The 9,283-nt window shown below is 61.2% G+C and overlaps 1 protein-coding gene across 2 annotated transcripts in view; it reads right to left on the bottom strand.

Moving 5' to 3' along the window:
- LAMC3 (laminin subunit gamma 3) overlaps window positions 265–9,283 on the bottom strand; it is a 15,238-nt gene continuing 6,219 nt past the window's right edge. The window contains exons 10-29 of one of the 2 annotated variants that reach the window (XM_021413567.1): window positions 8,105–8,218; window positions 7,781–7,979; window positions 7,518–7,630; window positions 7,153–7,371; window positions 5,966–6,154; window positions 5,650–5,895; window positions 5,309–5,462; window positions 5,088–5,230; window positions 4,834–5,012; window positions 4,616–4,754; window positions 4,058–4,263; window positions 3,889–3,965; window positions 3,590–3,724; window positions 3,275–3,419; window positions 3,004–3,165; window positions 2,735–2,837; window positions 2,455–2,654; window positions 2,222–2,368; window positions 1,958–2,057; window positions 265–1,442 (exon numbers count right to left, since the gene is read on the bottom strand). In XM_021413567.1, coding sequence (XP_021269242.1) covers window positions 1,192–1,442; window positions 1,958–2,057; window positions 2,222–2,368; window positions 2,455–2,654; window positions 2,735–2,837; window positions 3,004–3,165; window positions 3,275–3,419; window positions 3,590–3,724; window positions 3,889–3,965; window positions 4,058–4,263; window positions 4,616–4,754; window positions 4,834–5,012; window positions 5,088–5,230; window positions 5,309–5,462; window positions 5,650–5,895; window positions 5,966–6,154; window positions 7,153–7,371; window positions 7,518–7,630; window positions 7,781–7,979; window positions 8,105–8,218 — 3,221 coding nt within the window. In that variant the 3' untranslated portion in view covers window positions 265–1,191. The remainder of the gene's footprint in view (window positions 1,443–1,957; window positions 2,058–2,221; window positions 2,369–2,454; window positions 2,655–2,734; window positions 2,838–3,003; window positions 3,166–3,274; window positions 3,420–3,589; window positions 3,725–3,888; window positions 3,966–4,057; window positions 4,264–4,615; window positions 4,755–4,833; window positions 5,013–5,087; window positions 5,231–5,308; window positions 5,463–5,649; window positions 5,896–5,965; window positions 6,155–7,152; window positions 7,372–7,517; window positions 7,631–7,780; window positions 7,980–8,104; window positions 8,219–9,283) is intronic. The other variant, XM_021413568.1, reaches the window with a different exon arrangement.

Raw genomic sequence — 9,283 nt, 5'->3', positions numbered from 1 at the left:
TCGGTGCGCGTTGCGCCTCGCGCAGGAGCGCAGCGGTGTGTGTCCCGGCCGGGATCTAACACAGGAGGTGGCCTTCAGCCCCTCGCTTCCTCGGCACTCTCATCATTTTTCCAAGAGCTGTATTAAAGTGCTCTCAGCAGGAGGCGGCAGGCAGTGCCCCGCACCGCCCCGCAGCTCCGTTAGATCCCAGGGGCACCCCTGCAAAAAGCAGCAGCAGCAGCAGCAGCACACGTACAGCGTGTGCCCGTCCTGCTGCCTCGCGCCTGGGTGGACGGGCAGCTCCGTGCTACATGAAGGATTTTTAATGGATACAGCTGTAGGCAAGTGTCACCGGCTAAAAAACACACAGAGCGCCAGGAAGAGCAGGAGGGAGGATGAGCCACATCTTCAGCCACACACACGAGGCAGGGGCTTGACATTTCTGTAACAGCAGCAAGCTGGTGTGCTGAGCAGAGGCATGTAATTGTCTTCTCAGGGAGACAGCAGTGCCTGTGACTCCCTGCCTCTTGGCCGAGCCACATCTTGCTGTGCTCTCACTGCTGCGTGGCTTTGCTTTTGCTGAGCTGTCAGCGGGCCACGAGAGGGGAGCCCCTGCCATTACACTCCTTGGGCAGAGGAGGGAGATGGGTTTGCTCAGGGCAGGAAAATGTCATGCCCTTTGCAGACCTCTGGACCAGCAGAAGATGGAGCTGGGGGAATCCAAGGTCTGTGGCAACAGTTTTACAAATAGCATCGCATCAGACTTCAGCAAACCTGAGTTCCAGCACTGTGAGCAGAGGAACACAGGTAAAGCAGGTTAACGAGTGAACTGGGCTCCAGCCTGTAAAGTCCCTCTGCGCTGCAGTGGGGAAGGAGGGATGGAGGGTTGCAGCTAGTGTGGAGGAGACTGGTGACAGTTCTTCATTCTCTGCCCGGTGAAACCAGTGCTGTGACAGCTCCATCCCCACCACATCCATCCCTGGCGGCTGCTTTGTCTCCTGGCCTGAGGGATGGAGCTGGTGGCTGAAGCTATGCACAGAGCATTTGGGATGCTAGGTCAGAAGCAGAGTGGGTAAGGACCTGAGTGCAATATTGTATGGAGGACAATGTAAAGAGCAGCAGGAGGGATGATGCTGGTGAAGTGGGTGTCCTTCACTCTGCTGGTCACTGCTGAGGGCGCTGGGAGGTGTTGGGGCAGCAGCCGTGGACCCGTCACTGCCACTTGGAGCAGCCCTCAGGGAGGCTCCGCAAAATGTCCTCCAGGTTCTGCTTGTCGGCCCGGATCTCAGCCAAGTCGCTCTCAAACGCCTGGATCCTGTCCTGCTGCCGCTCTGCCTCCTGCTGCAGCTGCCCGAGCCGCGTGGCCAGGGTTCCTGGAGCACTCAGCCGCAGCCGCAGCTGCTCCAGCTGTAGCTGCCCGGCACCCAGCACCGCCTCCGCCTGCGTGCCCGGCTCCAGGGCGCCTGGGTGAGGTGAGAGGGTGAGGGTGAGAGGCAGGAGCTGGGCAGGATGCAGCCATGCTCCAACCCTCAGCACCAGGTGAGTGGGAAGGAGCGGGTGCAGTGGGGCATGGAGGCAGGGCAGCAATGACAGATAAGCAAATGGGACTGTGGCTCCAGGCATGGCCGGGGCACATCTTTTTCTTACATATGAATGATGATCTCCAGCCCTTAACTCAGTCTGTTCCTCTTGGAGATGCCAAGGAAGAGCACTGTCCACACACCAGGCACGACCAAATGCTCTGCACACCCCAGTTCATTTTACACAGGGGCTTTCCCTGACTCATGGCCCCACCAGAAGCTTTCCTGAGACCTGGAGCCACCTCTGGTGCAGGGCATCCAACTGAGCCAGGACAGTGCTAATCCCACTCCCACCGACACATCCCCAACCCCATAACCCCCCCGTTACCCCACACCCCTCAGCACACCCAAGGCCCCAAACCCAGGGGCACAGCCCTGGCCCCACTCCCAGCCCTCACCCAGGCTGTGCAGCAGATCGTTCAGGGTCTCAATGTCTGCCATCAGTGAGCCCCGGGCTTCCTGCAGGCTTTTTGCCATCTCGCTCACCTCCGTCCCCACCTTTCAACACAAACAGACACCTGGATCAGGGACACTGGTGACCCTTGGCTGGATCAGACAAGGAACAGCCCCAAGGCATTCCCTATTCTGTGCTGCTCCTGATGCTCTGTGCTGCAGCCGAAGCCCCTGGACGGGATACAGACACACGAGGGGACCTGGCTCACCTGCTCTGCCTCCTCCAGGCCCCCCCTGAGCTCCTCAGCCATCCGCTGCTGGCGGGACAGCTCCTGCTGGGTCTCGTTGACATGTGTGGCGAGCATCCTGGTGTGTTTGCGAGCCTGCTTGCTGCCCTGCAGCACAGCCTGGGCCCTCTGCCAATGGACAGAAGTGGGGACAGTCACCCCAGGGGACAGCAGCTGGGGTCCTGCTCCCCACACCCCCATCCCTCCTCTCAGACCTTACTGCTCTCCCCAGCAACATGTTCAGCTTCCCTGGCCTTCCTCCTGGCCGCACTGGAGACAGACAAGGAGTTTCCCAGCATTTTCTCTGCCTGTTTAATCTTCTTCCGGGCCTCCACCATCGTCCTGTCCCGCACTTGTGCCATTCTCCTGCTCAGGGCAGCCCGGCCCTTCCGATGCCCCAACACCTTCCTCATGCCTGCAGGGACACCCAACCTTTGGGCACCCAGTGTGGGCACCCAGGCTGTGAGCAGAAATGTTCTGCCTGGAGCCTTTTACCTTCCAAGCTGCCCAGGAGGGACTCTGCACCAGAGAGCACTGCTTTCCCCTGTGAGACTGCCGAGGTGGACAGGTCATGAGCAGATCCAGCCCGGTCCTGGAGCTGGGGGTGGGAGGGCAGGAGTGAGGCTGGGGAGAGGGCAAAGAGCTGCTGGAGCCCTAGCCCTGTACCTTAGGTGGAATGCAGGAGAAGTATGCACCTGATGTGCCCACAGCTCCACCTGGCACAGGGCTTCCCCATCACTTATTTTATGGCTGAGCATGATTACCTGTACAAAGCCCTGAGCACCCTGCAGGTCCCGGCGCAGCCCAGCTGCCATGCTGCGGGATGCTGCGATGCTCTGCTGAGCTGCTGGCTCCTGCGCCTGCACCGCCTGCTCCAGTGCTGCCACCTCCCGTGCCAGGGCCCCAGCTTGCACCAGCAGCAGCTGCTGTGGGGAGAGGGCTGCCAACGGCTCCAGGAGGGCATCTCCCAGCCCAGGAGGGAGCAGTACTGATGGGTACAGCATGGGATGCAAACAGGAGCTGAATGCTGCTCACCTGGCCTGGAGCAGCCGCCTGCTGAATCTTCTCAGCCATGCCTGCATTCGCCTCCTGGATGGCTGTGAGAGCTCTCCTGGCCTCCGCTGCCACCTCCTCCATGCCAGCACCCAGCTCCTCCCATGCCCGCTGGATTTCCTCATACCTACGAGGACAGGATGCTGTGGTCACCCAAGGCCAAGCAGTTCTTCAGAGCACAGGTGCCAGCATGGGCCATGGGGAAGAAGCCTGAAACACCCCCAGCACGGAGCACCCTGGCTCTCCGCTTTGCAGTGCAAATCCATTGCCCCCTACCCCCCACCACCAGCCCCTCACCTGGCCTCCAGCTCCCGCTGTGCCTCCTGTGCTGCTCTCCCCTCCAGCAGTGTCCTCAGGAGCTCGTGGCTGGTGTTGGAGGCACCCAGCGCTCTCCTCACCGCCGCCTCCACCCGCGCTGCAGTATCCCCATGCCTGCAGGGACAAAGGGACGTGGGGACGTGTCACTGGGACCAGCCTCTATGTGCTGGCATCAGACAGGGTTAGGCTCTGGGCTACTGTGTATCCACCACCACCAACCATGAGTGTGCACCAGGAAGGTCCCAGCACAGCAGTTGTCCCTGTGGTGCCCAACGTACCTCTCTGCCAGCACCCGCGCCTCCAGTGCCCAGCGGCTCCAGTTGCTGGGCTGCGAGGGGATCTCCTGGGGAATCTCCTTGCAATGCAAACAACAGCAGTGAGACCCCAATACCATACCCACGTGGATCCACTGCCCTCAGGACAGCCACTGCTGTCGGGAGCCCGCACCATGGCAGCCAGGGCATTGGCAGCATGCAGGATCTCCCGCTGTGCTGACTGCAGCACGGCCCCGATGTCAGACAGCAGCGTGCAGGTCTTGGGGGGTCCGTGGCTGGAGCAGCTGCTGGCCCCGATGGCATTGCTGAGATGGCCCTGTGCAGTGCTCAGCATTCCCGACAGCCGTCCCACCTGCGCCAAGAGCGTGGCATGGGCACCTGTGGGCATGCAAACAGCTGCTTAGTGCAGCTCCTGGCTGTGCTGGCCCCTCATGTGTGCCTGGGGCTGCAGTGCTGAAGAGGTGGATGCTTGGCTCACAGTGATGCCCGCCACCATCTGCCCCAAAATGGCTGTGGGGTTCATCCCTGCCCACCAACGGGTGCCAACATGCACATGGCATTGGCTTGCAGCAATCTGCAGTGCTCTGTGCAACTGCCCTCCCCACCTTGGTCAACGCATTGCTGACACAGGACCCCCTTGCGCCCACCCAGTCATGTCATGGCACCCAGCATCCCTGCAGGGGTGACACGAGGCTTTCTGCTCCCCAGCCCCAGTGGAGCTGCCCCATACCTTGCAGGAGGTACTGTGTGCTCAGCCCATCTCCCCGGCTTGCATCTCCCATGGCAGGGGGCTGCCCCAGGCGGAGCTCACAGCCCGGTGCTTGCAGCCATTCCTCCACCTCCTGCAGCTTCACCCTGAGCCGCTCCGCCTGCAGGTAAGACGTGGGGGCACGGAAATGCAGTGTGGGGCTGGAGCTCCACACCACCTTGGCAGGACGTGGGGCATACCCCATCCTTCACCAGCCCATAGCAGGCGGGACACGGCTGGCAGCTGGAGCTCGGTGGGTCAGGGAAGAAGTTTGCCTGGCAGCGGTCACACTTGTAGCCCACGAAGCCGGGGCGGCAGAGGCAGGTGCTGTTCTCGTGGCACTGCGCACTGGTGGAGCCCAGCGGGGAGCAGTTGCATGCTGCGACGGTGGCAAGAAGGTGTCACACCACAGCTGCCAGCCCCGTGCTCAGGGCTGAGCTGCCCTCCCCGGTACCTCGGCAGCCCCTGGCTGAGAAGCCGAAGAATCCGTGCTCGCATCTGTCGCAGCGCAGCCCTGTGACACCCGGCTGGCAGGAGCACTGCCCCGTCACCGCATGGCACCCGCTGTCCCGGGACCCCACTGGGTGGCACTCACAGCTGTGCACCGAGGAGCAGAGAATGCAGTGAGCAGGCATCAAGGAGCAAGGCGCACAGTGCCCACAGTGCCCCACGCACCTCTTGCAGCCCACGGCAGGCTGCAGCCCGTAGTAGCCGTGCTGGCACAGCCCACATGTTCTGCCCAACACGTGTGGGAGGCAGTGGCACTGCCCCGTGCCCGGATCACAGCCCTCCAGCCCCAGGGCTGAGCCGTCAGGGTTGCAGTTGCATGCTATGGAGACAAAATGCTGATTGCATCCCAACATGGAGCAGTGTAGAGAAGGGACAGAAAACACGTTCTCATGCCTAACACATCCCATTGCTCAGCCCCTAAACCCAGTGGGCAGCCCTTCTGCCCACCCCGCTGGGAGGGTCTGGGCTGGGGTGAGGGCAGCAGGGCCAGCCCCAGCCATACGTACGTGCACATTTCCCAGCGGGGTTGGTGGACAATGCATCCCCATAGAATCCTGGCCGACACTGCTGGCACTGCTCTCCAGTTGTGTTGTGCAGGCAGCGCAGGCAGCGCCCGGACACAGAGTCACAGTTCCCCACAGCGTTGAGGTCCACGTTCCCATGACACTGGCAGGGGACACAGGGACGCACGGGACCCCTCTGCCCCAAGGGGTCCCCGAAAAATCCATCATCGCACAGCTCGCAGCGCTTCCCTACAAAGCAAAACGTGTGTGCAGGGGGATCCAGCTGCACCACAGCTCCCTCCCCACATCCCAACCTCACCTCTCTGCCCAGGGGGACAGTGGGTGCACACCACCTCCCCACTGCCGGGCAGCTGGGTGCAGGGTGAGTGGCCGGGGCACGGGCATGGCTTGCAGTCATCAGGGTGCCCGGTGAAGGGGTTGCCATAAAACCCGGGGCTGCAGCGCTCACAGGAGGGACCCTCTGTGTTGTGCAAGCAGCGGCAGTGCCCTGCAAGGTGAGAAATGGAGATGTGGTGCCAGGAGGAATATGCTGCTCCAACCAAGGGGCCACACCGATTGCGTGTTCCCAGCGCGGCCCGTCACACTTCCCCCCTCCCCTTGCCCAGCTCTTGCTCGGAGGAGGAGGACGTGGTGCAGGGGTGAGGTGGGTGCAGGCAGCCCCAGCACTGTGCCCCACGTCTGCTGGCGCCTGCAGTAATGGACAACACATTTCCCAGCGCCGAGCTGCCACGCTCTCGGCCTGGGATGGAAAACACAAGCGGGCGGCCGTGACCCAGCGGGGAGTGAGTGTCTCCTCGAGCCGAGCTGGTGAGTCACGGCCGTACACAGTCAGCTGGGAGCTGGAGGAGGAGGAGGAAGGATGCTCAAGGACCCCTGCCTCCACACAGATGCTTTGCTGAATGGAGAGGGAGAAGGAGGGGGTCAGGTGATAACGGGCAGGTTGTGCGGGGGGAACAGGCATGTTTCTGTTTTCCCCACATTTAGGCAGAGACAGGCAATGGCAAGCAAAGGAAAAGCAGGTGGCAGAAAGGGGGGGAAAAAACAGCAGAGGGAAACAGTGCAGGGGCCAGGACATCAAAGCTCTGTCCCAGTTCCCAGGGTCCAGCCCCGTCCCAGTGAGATGCAGGCTGTCTGCAGCCCAGTGTTGTGTTTTGCTGGCAGAGTGGAGGCACACACTGAGCAAAATGCTTCTTCCAGCCCGTCCCATCCTGCCCATAAAGTCCCGTTGTTCCTTTCCACGTGCTCAGGCCAGGGGCCCCATCTGGGTACTTCACGCGTCACCTCATCTCCATCTCTTCCCAGCACCGGCCTGTGCTGTTGCTTGCTGTAGGGATGCACAGGGAGCCAGGCAGCATCTCTGAGCCTCTGCTCTGTGTTTCCCTGATTCCTCCAGGGTGGCTTCCAGCATTCCTCACAATAAGCAAAGACACGGATGTGCTTCCCATGCACTCTGCAATCCAGCACACAGAGGGACCGGGTGCACACCTGAGAGCGGCTCGCAGTCCCCGTGCTGGTTGCAGGTGCAGGGCACGCAGGCGACAAAGGGGCCACCAAAGGGGATGTCCCGCTTGAAGCCGGGTGCACAGGACTGGCAGAAGGGCCCGGTGTAGCCAGGGGGACATGTGCACTCCTCCACCCATCCTGCCCGTGTGCCTGCACCGTGGCGAGCCGATGTGAGCTGCACCCGGTTCAGCCACAGCCTGCCTGCAAGGGAGGAGAGCAACATGGGGATGGGGCGTGCACCATGGCTCCAGCTCTCCATCCTGTCTGGAAATGCTCCATAAAGCCACAGGTTCAACTGCTGCTCGCCTTGTCCCCAGCCCTATGGGACGCTGCCCACAGCCACCCACCTGGCCTGGGGCCATGGCTCACGCGGAGGCGAAGGGCGGTGAGGTTGGAGAGCAGGCGCTGGAAGCTGAAGGCTGACAGCAAAGGCTCCGTGCCCTCCTCTGCCTCATGCAGCCTGTTGGAGGAGGAGTATGGGAGGAAGGCTTCAGCTCAGCTACCCAATAGATCAGCTCCCCAGCAGTGACCCAGGCAAACAGTGCAACCTGAAGCATCTGAACCCCCAGCATGTGGCTTTGGTGTCCCAAAGTCACCGCAAGGAGCACACCTGAAGGTGACAGCCTGCTTCCCGTCCTGTGCCCGGCTCTCGCTGCTGGACATGGTGACCTCCAGCCCCTCGCCCTCCAGCACCAGCTGGACCCCAAGCGGAGACACCCCATTCTCTACCCTGGTTCCATTCCCCTCTGCTCCCAGCAGCAGGGACAGGGGCTGCCCGTAGCTGAGACGCTGGTTCTGCAGAAACTTCTCTGTGGGAGGAAAGGGGAAGAAAATCTGAAGGACGTGAAGGTACCACTCTTCTGGGGCCTTTGGCCCCAGTTTAGCAGTGGGATGTCACACAAAGCAGAGCAGACCCCAGGAGCCCAGCACATACCTGGTGCACGGAGGTCCAGCGGCTCCTCCTCATCCCACTCAGCACTGACCTCCCCATCAGCCCATTGCAGGGGCACCACCACGGCCCCCATGGTTGCAGCCCAGCCCTCTGGCCCTATGGGACAGCACAAAGGGGAACAGCGAGCCCCCCCATGCCCCCAGCACTCCCAGCGCTGCTTTTGGGGCCCCATCCCCTCCAGGCTCTTGCCAGGAGCCAGCATTTTGTAGCGCCCTGCTTCACCCAGGCTCTGTGCTCTCACAGTGGCCCTGGCTGCCCCCCTCCCCCACCTCCTCATCTGTTTATTTTCTTAGATTTGGAGGAAATTTTTATCTTTAAACTTTTGCCTCCCTGCCTGTGCTGCGGCACCGTGGGCTGGAATGTGCAGGAAGCACAGCAAGGAACGGGGTGTAATTGCATTACGGTGGTTTCCTTTGGAAATTGGTGAAACTCTCCCCCGCTCTCAACAGTTATTTATTTCTTCCAGCGCTGCATGCCCTCCCTAAAAGAGCAGTCCCAAACTGGCGAGACCACAGGAAGGAAGGGGGGAAGACACTGCACAAAGCCTGGTTTCCTTTCAAGGCTGCACAAGACAGGACAGCAATAGGCAGAGGGATTTAAATGCCAGTAGGATAAATGCTGGCTGGATGCATTCAGCTCTGGGTGCAGGCAATGCAGAGCAGGACATGGGTACCCCACGTGGGTATGTGTGCCCATACTGTGCCCCTGCTGCACGGCAGATGGCATGCTTTCCCCGAGCATCCCACATCTACACATATCCCTGGATGCCAATGGGGAGATCCCCCAGCCCTCCTCCTGCCCTGTCCTAGCCCAGCCACAGATGGGGAGGGGAGAAGATAAGGGGGAGAATTTCCCTCTGTCCTTTTCATTTGTAACTTTTTGACTCCCTTTTTTTAGTGCTCTGGCAGCCCTTGGTGTGCCCAGCCCTGCAGTGCTCCCCAAGCCACAGACAGAACACAGAGGGATGGAGAGATGCCCAGATGAAGAGCCTGCCCCTTGTGGGACCGGGGGCAAAACCAGAGATTTGACAGCAAAATAGACAAAGGCAGATAAATCCCCCTACAACCATCAGCACCAGCGACTCCCAGAGCAGGGTACCCAGCCCCAAAGGGAGGGGATACTCAGCCCCAAAGGAGAGGACTCCTAGCCCCATAGAGGAGG

The sequence above is a fragment of the Numida meleagris genome, chromosome 16 (genome assembly GCF_002078875.1).
Source record: "Numida meleagris isolate 19003 breed g44 Domestic line chromosome 16, NumMel1.0, whole genome shotgun sequence".
Taxonomy (NCBI): domain Eukaryota; kingdom Metazoa; phylum Chordata; class Aves; order Galliformes; family Numididae; genus Numida; species Numida meleagris.
This window is presented reverse-complemented; position numbering and strand designations above follow the sequence as displayed.